At 42.6% G+C, this 18,489-nt stretch overlaps 1 protein-coding gene across 2 annotated transcripts in view; it reads left to right on the top strand.

Moving 5' to 3' along the window:
- Positions 1–18,103, top strand: part of LOC139710251 (choline-phosphate cytidylyltransferase A-like) — a 36,163-nt gene extending 18,060 nt beyond the window's left edge. Inside the window, exons 3-8 of one of the 2 annotated variants that reach the window (XM_071622183.1) lie at positions 5,149–5,248; positions 8,835–8,948; positions 9,449–9,600; positions 10,583–10,804; positions 11,511–11,699; positions 16,972–18,103. In XM_071622183.1, the coding sequence (XP_071478284.1) occupies positions 5,149–5,248; positions 8,835–8,948; positions 9,449–9,600; positions 10,583–10,804; positions 11,511–11,699; positions 16,972–17,319 (1,125 nt within the window). In that variant the 3' untranslated portion in view covers positions 17,320–18,103. Of the gene's footprint in view, positions 1–5,148; positions 5,258–8,834; positions 8,949–9,448; positions 9,601–10,582; positions 10,805–11,510; positions 11,700–16,971 lie in introns of both variants that reach the window. The other variant, XM_071622182.1, reaches the window with a different exon arrangement.
- The last annotated feature ends 386 nt before the right edge of the window (positions 18,104–18,489 follow it).

The following is an 18,489-nucleotide window of genomic DNA, read 5'->3' as shown; positions in this document are numbered from 1 at the left end:
GCTCACCCGTCAGCGACTTTAGGATCCTTTTGTTGTAGCGGGTCACATATTTAGATGAGAGGGAAAAAAGTTATCAGATGCATTTTTGTTTGTTGTTGTTGTTGTGTATGTGTGTAAAACCAGAAATTTTTGCATGCATAAAACTTTATAGAACTGAATAGAGATAGATAGAGAGAAATGGAAAGAGATAGGGAGGGAGGGAGAGGAAGATAAAGAGGAAGAGAGATAGAAAAAAATGGAGAGAGATAGAGGGAGATACTTTCCTATGCAGACTAATTTTTCAGTGTTTCTGTGAGTTATTGCAATTAAAAAGCAGATTGCTCTTTGCTTGGCAAAACACACATGAGAAATGCCATTTAACCATATTGTCCCCGCCGAACGAGTTCGAGCAGGGGACTATGAAACGGGCTCCGTACGTGTGTGTGTGTCCGTGTGTCCGTGTGTGTGTATGTGTGTCCGTGTGTGCGTCCGTGTGTGATCAAAATCTTCAATTTGCTACTTCTCTGTCATTTATGAGCCGATTTTGATTCTGTTTGCTTTATATGATAGCACTACGTGGGAGCTTTGAAACTTATACACAGAATTTCAGTTGTGACCTTTGACCTTGACCTTTGACCTATATTGTACATTTTGCTACAAAATGCTACTTCTTCGCCATTTCTAACCCGATTTTGATTCCGTTTGCTTTATGTGATGGCACTAGTTGAGGGCTTCAAAACTTCTTCACAGAATTTTGACCTTTGACTTCTTTGACCTTTGACCTTGATTTTTTGACCTGTATTGTACATTTTGCTACAAAATGCTACTCCTTCGCCATTTCTAACCCGATTTCGATTCCGTTTGCTTTATGTGATGGCACTAGGTGAGGGCTTCGAAACTTGTACACAGAATTTTGACCTTTGACTTCTTTGACCTTTGACCTTGATTTTTGACCTATATTGTACATTGGCTACAAAATGCTACTCCTTCGCCATTTCTAACCCGATTTCGATTCCGTTTGCTTTATGTGATGGCACTAGGTAAGGGCTTCAAAACTTCTACACAGAATTTTGACCTTTGACTTCTTTGACCTTTGACCTTGATTTTTGACCTGTATTGTACATTTTGCTACAAAATGCTACTTCCGGCGGGGACCTATATTACGCACCGCGTAATTTCTACTTTTCCTTGTTTTTCATGTTATTCTTCGAAGGTCCACACTTTTTTTCTTGAGCTCTTTTTGACTATTGGTTTTTACTATGCAAGAAAAGCATGATATATATTTTGGTAATAAGGTCAAGCACAAAAATTGTGTAATGAACTCTTCATTTGTAGTTCATAGAATGTATATGGGTATGGGGTATAACCCTGCATTTCTGCATTGAGTGTTTTGTTTGTGTGCATACATGCAATACTGAAATTAGATATCTAGTGCATAATATGCCATGCAAAATATTGTATGTTAAAACAGCCAGATGGTATTATGAATGTAGGCCAATAATTCCTTTGAAGATACGTGTAACACATGAAAATTGGACCATGAAAGAGTGTACTGGATGTGAGAGAGCTTGTAATGTACACTGATGCATTAGTACCTGGTACGTAAATTCAGTGTATGAGTGTGTTTGTGTGTGCATATGTGTGTGTGTGAGTGTGTATGTGATTATGAATGGACATGCGGTGTAGGGACATTTGCATGCGCTGGTTGTGTCTGGTCGGCAGTGACAACAATGATGATGATGCTATGCTGCCGGTCTTTGGGTATTTGGGATGTGCCTTTTTAAAGGTCTCTGACACCTCTTTCACTGCCCGTTGGATACCAGAGGTTGGGTGATTGACTAGAGTGCTGGTGGTGCGCATGGTGGTGGAGTGTTCTAGCTGCTACTGTCATGACCTGCTACTGAGCTCTAAGTACTGAGCTTTGGTGAAAATCCTCTTCATTTCCGTCAGGGGAATCTCTCTGCGAGAGAGGAGTTGCCTGTGAAAGCTGCCAGGATTTAATACATTGCCTAGCCTAGAGGTGGTGAATGCATTACTGTCTTCTGTTAAATCCATGCCATGGCTCTCGGAGGGATGTACAGAATTACTGTGCTTTGATACTGAAGCCACTGTTCTTGAAGTCTGTATAGATGCCCTGACCAAAATATCCTGTCTATACCGGCTGTTTGCATACATAGTATATAGGTGGGGTAGCGAATGCTGTGCATTGTGTAGCCTTGCTCACAGGCTGTGGAGTTTGTTGTTCATGTGGAAGGTTTGTGATGCCCATCAAACTTAATTGATCAGGACACTCACAAGAGCACACGTAGATCATGAGGTCTGATTTTGGCAGGAATCACCAGTTTTTCACGATAGCGGTGGTGCGATTGGTTGAGCAGAAAAGAGCCTCCACTCAGCACCAGTAGAAAATAATTAGTGATCACTCAGTGTCATACATTGTATGACAGTGTGCTGTGCAGTCATTAATGCACTCATAGGCATTAGTGGCCACCTGCAACCTTTGCCACATGCTACTGCTACTGGTAGTATAGTAGTACAGTGTATTGTGACATCAGGGTCGTCCTTGTGTGCGCTATATAGGCCGACAAGGTGAAGTTGTAGTTGTGTGAGAGGTACAGTGTATTTTGGATGAGCCATTAAGAAGGCAAATTTTACTTTACACACACACACACACACACACACACACTCACAAATATATATTATATACAGTTGTATGCATTGTATACAACACACCCACAGCCACACCCACCCACCAACTTACACACACATACACACATGTTTATATGCAGGTGAGTCTCCAAATTACTCACTGTGTATTTTGATATAACAAGTGACTGGGTGATCATTGAGGCAAGAAACCCTGAAGCCGAAGGCAAGCTGCTATATTGCATGATATGCTGCAGGAAGTGATATATTACTGAGTGCATTTTGCAGTTTGGATAACCAGTACTTATTGGATTGACATGTACTGTAGCTGTGGAGGCTTTACTTTGGGCATTTGCTGAAACTGGAGTCATTCGCTTTGACTCAAATAAGCTGGACTGCCTGCTTATAAGATCAGTCGGCGAAGGTAAAACTTCTGATTGCGCTCGAGAAAAACTTTTAGATTTGTTGCGTGAATCATGGCGGAAGCGGCCAGTGTTTCCCATCAGTCACTCGAAGTGGGCGAGGTGGAAGGTGCGTCCGGGGGCCCGCTCAAGGAGTCCAATGATGACCTCCAGCCCAGCAGTAGAGAGCGGTGCGACTCGCAAGCGTCGTCGGGATCGGAGTCAGACTGGTCAACGTGCTCGGAGCATAGCCTGCAGTTCTGCGGGAAGGGCAGCAACCAGTTCCCGCCCATCGCCGACTTCGGATGTGTGAGTGTGGAGGGGAAACGTGTGCTGTGCAGAATGGTGGTATGTGTTGGTGCTCCGAGTGCATGTTCTCAGGATTTTGTACTCTGTAGTAACCCTATTGGGCATTCTGATTTCTATGCTTACCCAACATGAATCACATTCACTCATTATGATACACCATACACAAGGTTTTTAATCAGGAGTATAGATGACTCGGAAAATGAATTTGTCAAGGTATATATTCATATGCTTACATACAGTATACCGGTACTGTAGGCCCGATATATCCAGCACACTCACACCCAGGGAGGCATAAAGTGCATGTGCATCAATGAGTCACACACAGACGAATACAGTACACGTACACGTACAAATTTTGTACATGTTTTTAGATACTGCATGTATGTTCACACATGACAAGCTGTATACAATGTACCAGGTAGGTCTGAGCTTGATAAATGGTGAAAACAATTGATGGGGACCTTGATACTACTGTATGTGGTTTAGGCCTGTATGTTTGTGCAGCCAGCATTGTGAGCGTTCAATGTGCTCTCAGTTCAAATGCAACAAAGCCATAGTGTCACAGTCTCTGGCTTTATTCTTGCGAGAAATGACTGTAATATTTCTGGATCTATTGTTGACATCATATGATATTTGCTTTCAACTGAGAAAACTATATGTTTGCTCTCTTGTCTGAATGATTACATAAAGAATGAGTTGCTATTGAAATTTCATGAATGTCGAACTCCATTGTTATGCAAGGGCCGGTTTTTGTTTCTTTTTTCTTTTTCTTTTTTGCTGTAAAAGTAGGGACAGCATATTCTACTCGATGTACTACATACTCTAACTCAGTGTGTATGGTTCAGTTTTCCCATTCCTATTTCACTATTGAGTGACCGCTTTATTACTAGCATTTTGCTCCTTCATATATTGTACATGTAGAGTAGCATCACAATGTTTAGAGGGTTGTGTAACTGCTTGGATTTGTTGAAAGTAAAATTGAAAAAAGACAGAGAGCAGGTCTTAAACGGAGGCTAGCATTCCGTCATTATTTCTCATTGCAATATGCACAGGGAAAGTGTGTCATTGTGCTGTCTGTATACTCTGAGAAACATGTCCTTTTGATTTTAACTGGAGCCAGGTTTCCAGGACAAAATGCACAGTAACCTCAAAAGGCTGTATACAGCAGTAAATATTTTATGAAAGAAACCACTAGATCAGTGATTGAGGTCACTGAGCTGTAGTAATTGATATTCTCCATTGTAGTGTTGTTTCCACAATAGAATCTTTTATAGCATCCTTGGAAACTGCTCACATCCACCCCTTTTAAAGATCACTGGATAGTTCCTGGCCCTCTTTTTGTGTGTGTGTGTGTGTGTGTGTGGAGTGTGAGTGCATGAAAATATGTTTATTTGTTTTTATCCATATTATACCTATATCACCCTATAGATATTGTACTTTGATGTCCTTTTTAAATGATTCAAAATCTAATACTGACTTCCTTCAGGATATTGATGTATACATCAAGAAGCGTCAAAGAGCTTGAGGGTAAAGAACAATTTATTGAGTTTCGAGGGGGGTCTGTTTTCTTGGTCTATTTTGATACAGATTAATTTCTATAAGCAATCTTAACTTAAAGCTTTACTTTACAGCAAAACATCTAGTAATCATGTCTAATCATTTTTCGGGTGAGAATAAGAAGGGCATTAAGTTGCCTTGAACACTATGGCTTTTGTGGCAACTTAACGCCCTTCTCATTCTCAGCTGATGAATTGATAACTTTCTTTCTTTATTTTATTTTCTTCTCCTTTTTGTTGTCGACATTATTTGACAGGGTCTGGCCAAACCAGCGGTCTTCGACGGCTCACCAGAGTCAGAACGCGAGAAGCAGAGATGGGATTTCCGTCCCGTTTCTAAGGAGCAAGCCAAGAATGGTACAGCAAGTAAGTAGGAGCATTTAATCTTTGCGTAGCCAATGCCAGCTCTCATGCATAATGTCAGTGGTGAATGAAAGTACAGTCCGACCTCCATTATCTGGCCCTCTTTAATGCGGACTTCTCTATTTTCTAGACATTAAAAAAAAAAGGATTTTAAACACAATTATTTAAAACTTCATGCAACTTACCTATGATATTCCGTACAAAACTTGCTATGTTATTAATTGTGCAGTCAAATGTTTCAATTTCGTGACTATGATTTTAACCTGTTGAGGACGGACTGATTTTGCTATAACAGGCATTTCCCAGAGACACCCGCCCAAGCATACTCGGGACCCGTCTTTAACGGGTTGTAAAGTAGGCTATCAAAAATTACACTACTGTTGCAGTGTACAGTAGCTACCACTGCTTCAGAAGCCTACTGTACATGTACTCATATCTGGCCAAATTGCTTATGTGGACGGGCGCGGATGGGCACTGGTAACTACATGGGTGGACAATAGTGGATAGATTGTAATGTAGCAGTCGCCAAAGGGTTAAATATGCAATAGAGGAGACAAATAACCTGGCAGGATACTGTTGTCTTGTTCTTCTTTTTACCTCCTTCCTCCTGTTCCCTTTCCACTATTCTCCTTTCCTTCCCACCACCAATTATTCCTCTTTTCCATTTTCACACCAATACCAAATCCTATACCAATACCAATACCATTACCAATACCAATACCAATACCAATACCAATACCAATACCAATACCAGTAACAACACCAATACCAGTACCAGTAACAATACCAATACCAAATCTTATACCAATACCAACACCAGTAACAATACCAATACCAATACAAACACCAGTAACAATACCAATACCAATACCAATACCAATACCAACACCAGTAACAATACCAATACCAGTACCAATACCAATACTAATTCCAGTAACAATACTAATACCAATGCCTGTACCAATAGGCCTACCAATACTTACACTAATACCAATACCAATACCGATACCGATACTGATACCAATTATAACAATGCCAATGCCAATACCTAGACCAATGTCAATGCTACTTCTACTACTACCACTACTACTACCACTATGCTTTAATACTACCATTTGTATTGACAATGATTATGAAGGTGAAATTCATGGTAGTGATATTTAATGATAAAGAGCATTACCATCACTGTTGCCTGCTTTGTCTGTTTTGTATTTCCAAGCATTTGCTGTACTTGCATCTGTGTCAGACTGTTAAGATTTCATTCACTTTAAGTCTTGATCAAAGAACAACAGTTCCCATCCCATCACTTCCCCACTCCAGTAACCACCATTGATGCCACTGTGCTGGTCAAAATGTCACTGCATGGAAACAGCTTAGTCCCTCTAATGGGGCCTTGCTTGGTTCAAATGGCATCGGTGTCAGTGGCTGAAATGGTGACTGCTGTGTATACATACTTGCTAGCATCACTGCTGTTGTGACTTCAAGAGAAATTCTAGAATGACAGTATACCTTCAGTTTATTCCCTTGAACAATAAAGTACAGTAGGACCTCGATTATCCATCAATGTTGGGACCAGCAGGCTTCCAGTTATTAAATCGATTTGGCTGGATAGGAGAGATAGGCCCAAATTTAGCTCTTTCTACCATATCATGCTCTCATGATAATGGTGGAAGGTGAGTTTGTTATACCCCCGCCAAACGAAGTTTGAAGGGGGTATATAGGAATCAGCGGACGGTCGGTCGGGCGGTCGGTCGGGCGGGCGGTCGGGCGGTCGGGCGGTCGGGCGGTCGGGCGGTTGGTCGGGCGGTCGGTCCGTTGCAAATCTTGCGTCGCGAACTACTTCCTCAGTTTTCAACCGATTCCCATAAAACTTGGCACATATGTGTGCCTTGGGTTGTAGATGTGCAAGACGTATTTTTTGACAGTACCCAAAAGTACGTTGCCATGGTAACGGCATATTATGGGCAAAAATGGGTACAAATCTTGCGTCGCGAACTACTTCCTCAGTTTTCAACCGATTCCCATAAAACTTGGCACAGATGTGTGCCTTGGGTTGTAGATGTGCAAGACGTATTTTTTGACAGTACCCAAAAGTACGTTGTCATGGTAACGGCATATTATGGGCAAAAATGGGTACAAATCTTGCGTCGCGAGCTCCTCCCACAGTTTTTGATCAATTTTTATGAAATTAGGTACAGATGTTCATCTGAATATGTTAATGTGCAAGACACATATTTCCGCAGTGGCAAAAAGTGCTTTGCCATGGTAACGGCATGTTATTGGTAAAATATAGGGCAAAATGCTTCATGGCAAAACTGCTTCATCAGTGTTCTTCCAATTCTCATGGAATTCATATTGAATGTTTGTCTTAGGATATAGGTCAGCATGACACATTTCTTGACAGTGACAAAAAGTATGTTGCCATGGTAACAGCTCACATATGAGCCAAAATGATGGAAAATTTTGTGTTGCAAACTACTTCCTCAGTTTTTGCCCAATTTCCATGAAACTTGGTACAGATGTGTGCCTTTGGTTGTAGATGTGCAAGACGCATTTTTCGACAGTACCCGAAAGTACGTTGCCATGGTAACGGCATATTAATGGCAGAAGATCAAGGAAAGATCTTGCGGATTTAACTACTTCCTCAGTTTTTTGACCAAAGCTTATGAAATGTTGTTTTGACCAAAGCTTATGAAATGTTGTTTGGTGGGGGTATAACCAGTCGCTGTAGCGACATTTCTAGTTTTAAGTGAGATCTGGAACTGAAAATACATGAAAACATTTTTTTTTTAAGTATTAGCCAGTTGTCGTCCATATAACAGAGAATCCGGATAATCGAGGTCCTACTGTATACAGATGATCGGTCTCTTGTGACGATGGAATCTATGTATACTGAGCGGAAGCTAAATTGCACACATACATACTGTAGGGTAATTCTCCAACCTGGGGTTCATTGTGTGATGTGTACCACTAGTTATTTGCTGCGTGGGACTGGAAACTTGACTCCAGAGAAGAGAGGAAAGACAAATCACATCATCGCTTAGATGTGATTGAATAGTCACATTATGCCATTTCCTCTGTGGAAAGTGTGCAAGTGTGCTATATAGATAATGTATTTATATAATAATTATGCAATGTTGATGATATAGTTCAAAGGATAAACGAGATGTATATCACCTGCTAATTCCAATAATATTTAGTGTTTGATTAAAAGATAAAAGCTTTGTAGATGAATGGTTCATTTTGTTCAGAGCAATGGCTCTACAGTGTGTCTAATTGGCAGTCAGTTTCCCAGAGTAAGTTTAACAAGATTTTGACAGAACAATAAGCAAGCTAATGGCAACTACAGCAACAGCAACGAAGCAAACAAACAAACAAAACGTGCTGGCAAAGCATTCAGGATGCTACAAACACACTTTCCAGCCTTTTCCATCTGTGTTTGCAATTGCCTCTGTTCTAGATGAAGGCCTTTGTGAGGTCAATCCAGTAAATGTGAAAGATATTCCCTGTGTTATGCCCCACTCTCTGACAGAAGAATTAAAAGTTATTTTCAATATCATCTAATTCTCTCTTTGTGCAGACCGGCCTATCAGGGTATATGCAGATGGTATATTTGACTTATTCCATGCTGGCCATGCGAGAGCATTGATGCAAGCCAAAAATGTCTTCCCCAATGTGTATTTATTGGTTGGAGGTAAGTTCTTCCATTGTTTCTCATTTTTTGTTTTCTTTTGCTTTGAATTCTGGAGAATTCAAATGTATCAAAAACTAGGAAATCAATATTCAGTGATTTCTTACAGACTCGTGGGTGGATATGCCATATATCTGTTTGAAAATGAACACAGCCATTGCTTGAAATGGACCCTTTTGGTGCTATTTGTAATGTGTATTATGCTGTCAATCATTTTTTTTTTCATTACATTTTAAAATGAAACTCAATATATCTGTAGGAAATGATAAACCTGAGATAACAAACTTTGCTCCTTAGTCCCATTAAAACAAAAGTCCTAGTTATGTACATTTTTGTCATTTTTATCTTGAATTACAAAATGTCTCAAGGACCCCTTAATTCAGATTTCCACTGTAAAATTGAAGAGGAATAGAGTTCCAAATTTCATATCAGATCAATGCAGATTAAGTGTGAAATCATGTAATATGCTTAAACATCATCTCTTCCCTTCATGTTCCCTCCAGTGTCCAATGACGAGATGACCCACTCCCTCAAGGGCAACACAGTTCTGAATGAGTGGGAGAGGTACGAGGCGGTCAGGCATAACCGATACGTGGATGAGATTGTACGGGACCCGCCCTGGGTGGTCACGCCGGAGTTCCTCGAAAAGCACAAGGTGATCTTTGGCAGAAAAAGCAATGAACATGACAATATCATCGTTCTTTTATCTTTCTCTGAGACCGTATTGAGAAATCCTCTATGGTAGTAATGATAGTGCTGCATGTAGTCAGTGCGATGAGGAATGTGGTTGGATAATAACACAAACAAGTGGTAGAAGAAGAGGGCAAAGAAGAGGAGGAAGAGGAAGGGATATAAGAGAAGGAGGAAGGGCAGGACTTAGCAGAGGGGGAAGGGAAGATGGAGGAGGAAGTGATGGAGGAGGAAGAGAAGGAAGGAGGGCTAGAGAAATGAAAGAGAAGGATGAAATGAAGATGTGATTACAAGAGAGATGGAGGAGAAGGGGGGTTAAAGGAGGAGAAAGGGCTGGAGAGATGGAGGAAGAGGAGGAGTAGGAGGAGGAAGGGCTAGAGAAGTGGAGGAGAAAGAGGAGGAAATAAAGGAGGAAGAGTTGATGATGAAAGGGCTGGAGAGATGGAGGAGGTGAAGGAGGAGGAAGAGGAGTAAGGATAGGAGAGATGAAGGAGGAGCAGGAGGAAGAAGTGAAGGAGGAGGAATAGAAGAAGGAAGGGCTGGAGAAATGGAGTAGGAAGTGAATAAGGAAGAAGGAGAAGTGAGGAGGAGGCTGAGGAAGAAGGGAATGTGGAGAGGATGTGGAGGAGGTTGAGGAGAATGAAGGAGACGGACAGGAGAAGGACAAAGGGAAGAAGAGTAAGAAAAAGAAGAGAAAGGAGAGGAGTCGAAAAAGTATGATAAGAGAAGAGCAGTGGAGGAGGAAGTGGAGAAGAGAAGGGAGGAGATGGGATGGATTACGAGAAGCAAAACAGAAAGGGGGAAAGACTCCTATGTGTGACATCATTTCATTTTATAAACTGTATATCTGGGTTGTTGTTTTTTTCTTTTTTGGTTTCCATCCTTTTCAACAAGTGTTAGAACAAGTGTAATCATTGATTGTGAATGCTCATGAAAACTTTCTGCAGATTGACTTTGTTGCCCACGATGACTTGCCTTATGGATCTGCTGGCTCAGACGACATCTACAAGGACATCAAGGCGGCTGGGAAGTTTGTGGCCACGCAGAGGACGGAGGGCATCTCGACCTCCGACATCATCGCAAGGCTCGTCCGAGACTACGACGTCTATGTTAGGCGCAACTTGTCCAGGGGCTACTCTGCCAAAGATTTGAACATCAGTCTGTTTAATGTGAGTGTTCTTGATGGTGAAGGTGAAATGCAAGCTGCCATTATGTCTTACCATATTTGCCGGCAACTGTCAACTATTGCGTAATGCATGAAGGGCAGGTTATTGTATTGCAATCACCGCTACAGCTATGCAAATTTCTTTGTTGCACTGCACTTTGCATTGAAGACTTTCTTTAATTCTCCCCAAAATTGGCATGGAAACAATAGTGAAAAATGACAGCAAAAAAAAAAATTGTTTTCACATAACGTGGCATTGTCTGAAAGATTGATTGATTAATTGGATGATACTGAGTTACTGATTTGCACATTGCATAGTCCTAAACATCATTATGTATGTTGGTTATTTGAAAGTGTGATAAACGTCCTGGTTGAAAAGACCATAACGTCTTTGTGCTGGTGCATAGGCCTTACCCCAAGTTTACTGCTCACTTTCTGTTCAAAATAGTGTCGTAGTACTCAGACTATATTGAAAAAAAAAAAGTGCAGTTGGTATGCATATGTCTATATGATATGAACAGGATTTTGCCAGTAAAGCAATATCATCTACATAATCTGTAATATCATATAATTCTACTAGTGTACTAATTAGACTACGTACTCCAGGCATGGATGTGTGTTCAGATAGGACAGGTCCCTCACGCTGTATATTTTCAATCTCTTGGGCCATGACAAGGACTGACTTCGTTGGTTTCTTCTCTTTTGAATAGGAGACCAAGTTCAAAGTTCAGGATCGGGTCAACAAGGTCAGGCAGCGGGTGCGCAGGGTGGAGCGGCGGTCGAAGGAGTTCGTCCACCGGATCGAGGACAGGAGCATCAACTTTCTGCAGAAGTGGGAGGAGAAGTCGCGGGAGATGGTCGGCAGCTTCCTCGACCTCTTCGGACAAAACGGACCCCTGGTGAGTGGACTCTTCTGAGCTCTATTGTTGTTGGCATCCATCTGTCTCGTGAGACAATGGTATATACCTTGCATATGACACTCAATTTATTTCTTGCTGGAGCATTTCCTACTATGGCTGAAAAGGCCAATTCTTGAATGGCAGTCTCTGCTACACTTGCTGCAATTAAAAGAGGTTGGATGTGGGGATGTTATGGGCATAGCTGCTGACCTCTGTTTGCGAGCTTTCCTGGATTCCAGTGTCTTTGCATTTCTCTGTGTTTCCCCATGTATGATACCATCACGTACGACAAGTCTCCAACTTGTACGGTCTGCAGCAATGGTTTCCCAACTCTCCACTTTCAAACCATTTGCTTTCATGTCGCGCTTGCAGACATCCTTGTACCTGAGGTTTGGCCGACCAATAGCTCTGGAACCAGTGGCAAGCTCTCCATATAAGATGTCCTTTGGGATACGACCATCATCCATTCTGTACACATGTCCTATCCATCGTAGACGCCTTTGACTCAGCAGGGAAAACATGCTTGACATCTTAGCATGTTTTAGGACATCAGTGTTTGGGACTTTATCCTTCCAAGTTATGCCCAGTATGCGTCGAAGGCAACGAAGGTGGAAGCTATTCAAACGTCTTTCCTGGGATGCATACAGAGGCCAGGTCTCACTGCTATACAGCAATGTGCTCAGGATGCAAGCCTGATAAACGCAGATTTTGGTGTTTACTGTAAGCTTCTTGTTCATCCATACTCGTTTGGTGAGCATAGCCATAACAGTAGAGGCCTTGCCAATACGTTTACCCAGCTCAGCGTCCAGAGACATGTTGCTAGTAATGGTTGAGCCCAAGTAAGTGAAGCTGTTGACAGCATCCAACTGGTAATTGTCAATAGTGATGGAGGGAGGGGTTTCAACTCCCTGGCACATGACTTTGGTCTTCTGTAGGCTGATTGAAAGTCCGAACTCCTTGCATGCTTGCGAGAATCTATCCATGATAGTTTGGAGGGCTTCTTCTGTATGAGCTGCGAATGCTGCATCGTCTGCAAACAACATTTCCCTGATTAGTACATGACGCACTTTGGTCTTTGCCTTCAGACGGGCCAGATTGAACAGCTTGCCATCAGATCTTGTGTGTATGTAGATACCCTCGGTAGCATTCTCAAAGGCATAGGACAGCAGCATAGAGAAGAAAATACCAAACAAAGTCGGTGCCAGGACGCATCCTTGTTTCACCCCGTTACAGATTGGGAAAGGTGCGGAGATTGACCCATCATATCGCACTGTGCTGTACATGCCGTCATGGAATGAAGAGATGATGGCCAGCAATTTTGGAGGACAGCCGATCTTCTGGAGCAATCTGAAGAGCCCCTTTCTGCTAACTAAGTCAAAAGCCTTTGTTAAGTCTATGAAGGCTACATAAAGTGGTTTCTTCTGTTCCCTGCATTTTTCTTGCAGTTGCCGGAGAGAGAAGATCATGTCAATGGTAGATCTGCCTTCCCTAAAACCACACTGGGATTCAGGGTAGATGCGGTTGGCCAAGAACTGCAGGCGGTACAGAACAATACGAGCAAAAACTTTCCCAACTATATTCAGCAAAGAGATTCCACGGTAATTGTTACAGTCACTGCGATCTCCCTTGTTCTTGTACAGAGTGCTAATGCTGGCATCGCGAAAATCCTGAGGGACTGTACCTTCCTCCCAGCACTGACAAAAAAACTCATGGAGGTGTTTAAGGAGAACAGGTTTCCCACACTTGATGACCTCAGAGGTTATGCCGTCCTCTCCTGGTGCTTTTCCACTTGCGAGTGAATCAATGGCATCGCCAAGCTCCTCTACAGTTGGTTTGGCATCAAGTTCATGCATAATAGGCAAGCAGTCAACAGCATCTAGGGCAAGTTCAGAGACAACATTTTCCCTTGAATACAACTCAAAATAGTGTTCAATCCATCTCTCCATTTGCTTCACCTTGTCAGTGATGATTTCACCTGTCTTTGTTTTAAGAGGGGCAATCTTCTTAATCTGTGGGCCTATGGCTTTCTTGATTCCCTCATACATTCGTCTTACATTCCCAGTGTCAGAGGAAAGTTGGATATTGTGACATAACTTCATCCAGTAGTTATTTGCACAACTTCTGGCTAATCTTTGCGCAGCACTCTTGGCAGCTTTCAGGACAGATAGTGTTTCCCTGTCTGGATTGAGTTTGTAGTTTAGATAGGCTTCACGTTTCTTATCCAGAACTGCTTTCATTGTACTTGCATTTTCCTCGAACCAATCAGGATTCCTCCTTAGTTTCTTCCCAAAAGTAGAGAGAGCCGCTGTATAGATAGTGTTACGAAGGTTGTTCCACTTTGAGTTGCAGTCTTCATCCTTATCTTTTCCTTTTTCCATGCAGTCTGAAAGGTCTTCCTTGAGTGTATTAAGGAACTGATGAGCCAACATTGGGATTCCAGTGTTGCAGGTGTTGATGCGAGGCAGACATTTCTGCTTATTTCGATGCAGCTTCTTTGGTTGTAGTCGAACTCGGCTACATACAAGAGAATGGTCGGTATCACAGTCTGCACTATGGTAACTGCGGGAGATGAGGACGCTGCCCAAATTAACACGACTGGTGATTATGAGATCCAACTGGTGCCAGTGGCCTGATCGTGGATGTTTCCATGAGACTCTGTGGCAAGATTTGGTCATAAAGTAGGAATTGGTGATACAGAGAGCTCGATATGAGCACAATTCAAGTAGTCTCTGACCATTCTCATTTAGTTTTCCAATGCCATGTTGACCAAGGCAGTCAGGCCATGATTCGTAGTCAGCTCCAACTCTTGCATTGAAGTCACCAAGTAGGAACAGGTGTTCAGACGCAGGAATTCTGCTAATGACAGCATCTAGATCATCGTAGAAGTGATCCTTAACATCTGTTGATGAACAAAGTGTAGGGGCATAGATACTCACGATGTTGACCATACCTGCAGACGTTGAAAGACGCAAGGTCAGTATACGCTCAGATCCACCTGATGGGGGTTCAATTGACGAAAGAAGGGTATTTTTCACAGCAAAACCTACGCCATGCATACGTGGTTCGTCGGGAGCCTTTCCTTGCCAAAAGAAGGTATAGTTCTGTTCTTGCAAAGAACCACTGGATGAGATCCTGGTTTCTTGCAGTGCTGCTATATCAACATTAAGTCTGGAAAGCTCGAGGTCAATCACAGCAGTTTTCCTTGCATCAGAAATCTGCTGTAAGTCATCAGAAAGGCCAGTGCACATAGTTCGTACGTTCCATGTTGCCAAACGTAGGGTAGGTAGTTTCTTTGTCTTCTTCATTGATTTGCCTGGTGCAGTGTTACAGTCCACTTTTCAAGTTTTGCTCTAGCTCCAAGCACCCATTGAAGCAGGTGGACTGTGGCGGGTCAGCACCTTATTGGCTGGGGGCTGCCCAGCTTGAGGCGGGCGGTAGCTGTCCAATGAGACGCGATGGCCTCTCCCACCGTCGAAGACAACCCGTAGCGCCCTACTTTACGCCAATCAAGTTGGACTTATAACTCGTAACTGCTGTCTTCCGTGTTGTGCTTACGCTGCATAGCGAAACTGGAGTGTCCTCTCCAGGGTATAAGCCTGGGCATACATATGGATACCCTGAGTTGCCCATGCATCAGAGGACCCCTCTCGGCCTCGCTGATTGAGTCCAAAGGAATGCGCTGCAATACGTTTGGCACCAGTTTGGCTGCAGGAGCTGCCGGAGTGTTGACAGAGTTTATCCACAGACCGCCTATCGGGGCTCCACTCCGTGTTGCTGGATGGCCGGTGGCTCATGTTTGAGCTCATACGCCCTTAAGATGGATCTTCTTTTTCATTCCATCAGGGTGTCCAGCCACCCTCCTCACCGTAACTTCCCTACTGGGAAGCCAGTGGGGTTTACGGTTTAGTCGCCGAGAGCTCGACCCTGAGACAGGTAGTACTGGGCTACAGGTTACCAGTAGCAGGTCCCCCCAGGCCGTAAGGCCAGGGAAGAACCCGACCTGACGTAGCTCTATGCGGCTCATTTATCCCGTAGAGGGAGACTCTACTTCCTGCGAAAAACCTGAGAGGCCAATTGTTACTGTTTGGCACTATTTTGCACAATTTAACATAAAGAACATTTCTGTTTTCATGGAATATAGGGTTTACCCTTATTGTATTACTACCCATGTCTAATCCAGGAAAGGTGAAAATACTGTTTCTTCACCAAAAATATATCTTTTCATCCCTCAGAATACTGCAATATCGTTAACCCATTGAGGACAAGTCCCGAGTATACTCGGGGAGGTGTCTATGGGAAATGTGTGTTGTATAGCAAAATCAGCCCGTCCTCAATGAGTTAACAAAGTTGGCATGAAAAACCATACCTAACATGCGGGCAGGAGAAGGTCTTGTACAATAAAAGAAAAAAAAATAACAACAACATGGAACTTTGTTCAAAAATTTGATAGGAAAATTGCTAATGCTCTCATATTTTCATGAAACGGTGCTTAACCCGTTGAGGACAAGTCCCGAGTATACTCGCTCGGGCTGGGGTCTGTGGGAAAAACATGTTGTAGCAAAATCAGCCAGTCCTCAACGGGTTAATCTCTGCGGGGAGTAGACCCTCCTAGAGGTGTGTGTCATCATAACTTGTAGGGGACATTTCAGGGATGTCGCTTTATTTTCTGTTTTCAATGTGCAATACCCCCCCCCCCCCCCCCCCCCCCCCCCCCCCCCCCCCCCCCCCCGGTCCAATATGATCTTTTAGAAAACTTTAATTAACTTTGCCTCAAAAATTGCTATTAACAAGCAGTCTATTAGAATGTGTGCCAAAATTAAACATTTTGGGTGAACGTATGTAATGCCGGACAGAAATCTGTGTACTAGATATGAAGGTGAAATTATGAATGCTCTTTGAAACTATGTTCTTTTACAACTGAATGGACTTATTATGATGAGAGAAGATATCAGCTCAAAAATGTAATTGAACATTGTGTTTCATACCATTTCTGCACTTAGTGTGTAATGTATGTAACATGGACAGACCAACCTGATGCATTTTGGTTTCATCTGAGGTTTATAATCTTTTCATATCTTTTATAGATTCATTTTTTTTTTAAATCCTGGTATCTGCCCTTTATCTTTTATTATATATCCATAGCATGCACTTCTTTCCTCCTTATTGCATATTGGCAAAGCTGTATCAACCAATCCTGTATGAATGAACTTTTAGGAGCTTTGATTCAAGGATTGTATGACATGCTCCCCGTCTTTCCTCCCCGTCCCGCCAGAATCGAATGTTTCAGGACGGGAAGCGCACCCTCCAGAACGCCATCTCACCGCCCAGCAGCCCAAAGGCCGGGAGCCCCGGGGCCTCATACTGGGACGAGTTCGACGACGACTACGAAGACGACAGTGAGGATGACCGCGACGTCGATGATGGAGACGAGGACGAGCGGGATGGAGAGGAAGAGGAAGAGGAAGAGGAAGAGGAGGAGGAGAAGCAGGAGGAGGATGTAGAGAGAGGGGCAACCGCCCGTGACAGGGAAGACCGGCATGTTGCAGCAGCAGAGGAAGGTCGCTATGGCAACCAGCAGTCAGATACTCCCTCCAATGGCCTGGCTGCTGGTGGAGTATGAATGGATGCACGAGGGCGGCATTCTCTTTCCCTATCGAATAACGGAAGTAGAATGTACAGACAGTGTGCACCCATCATAATCGGACAATGAAAACAACAATGAAGACGAATGACGGAGACATTTTTATGTTGTGATTACAGGATGTAGACCAAGCAAGGAATTCCACTGGGAGAGGAGGTCAAATAGCTTAGGTTTCAGATGCTACAACAATTACCAAGTCTTATCCTGGAAGATCAGACTAATGGACCAGACTGAACATTTAATGAAGAGGCATCAATATGATTAGATCGCCCAAGAGTATTTGCTACAATATATCTCCATTGGATGGTTTTATTGATGTGGAATCTGAAGAATTGAAATTTTCATAATCCTGTCAGAAGTATATAATGGCTTCGATTAGAGAATAAGATGGAAGGCAGTATTGAATTCCACTTCTTTTTCTATGTCATATAGGAAAGAGTATCAGATGTGCCATGAATTCAATGAGAGGATTCTTAAATCGAGATAGAGATGAAAACTGAACTTTCATAATTTTCTGGTTATGACCCACATCCTATTATCTCTTTCTATCTTGCTCTCACTAGCTTTCAACAAAAATTGCCAACCATAGAAAAAATTATGAGTGTACCACACATACTAGTAATACAAAGGCTTGTTGAACTTTTGTGTGCATTTTACTTTCGCGAATCTGTGCTCTTCGCGAAATTCGTAGAAGTTCATGCACGCAAACGTTTTCTGTAAACTGGATATCCTTGTGTGAGAAAATGTGCAGAGGGTGTAGGGAGGGGAGGTGTAGGAAAGCAAAGTCACCAACATTATGTGGCCTCATTGAGGATCAAATTGAAGGGAGATTCCATTCTGCGTTCAAGTTGCATTTAGCAAGAAAAGGGAGGTTAGACATACAGAACTGTAAATGCTTCATCGAAATAGGACCAAAATGGGAATGTTTTTGTGCTTTTGAAGTTTTACCTATTCTGTTGTGGGAAAATGATGTGAAACTTTGAAATCCTACAACGTTCCTATTTCAGTTGCAACTTGATTGAATATTCACTGTTCTTTCTGTTTTAATTGAAATCCATGGGCCCGAATTCACAAAGGTGGTACAATTGAAACCATGGTTTAAACCATGGACAATTTGTATTGAGTGCCAAGTGTCCTATGGCATACTTT

Source organism: Diadema antillarum, unplaced genomic scaffold, assembly GCF_040938485.1.
Source record: "Diadema antillarum isolate AM-2024a unplaced genomic scaffold, OU_Dant_1.0 seq00001512_RagTag, whole genome shotgun sequence".
In the NCBI taxonomy this organism is placed as follows: domain Eukaryota; kingdom Metazoa; phylum Echinodermata; class Echinoidea; order Diadematoida; family Diadematidae; genus Diadema; species Diadema antillarum.
This window is presented reverse-complemented; position numbering and strand designations above follow the sequence as displayed.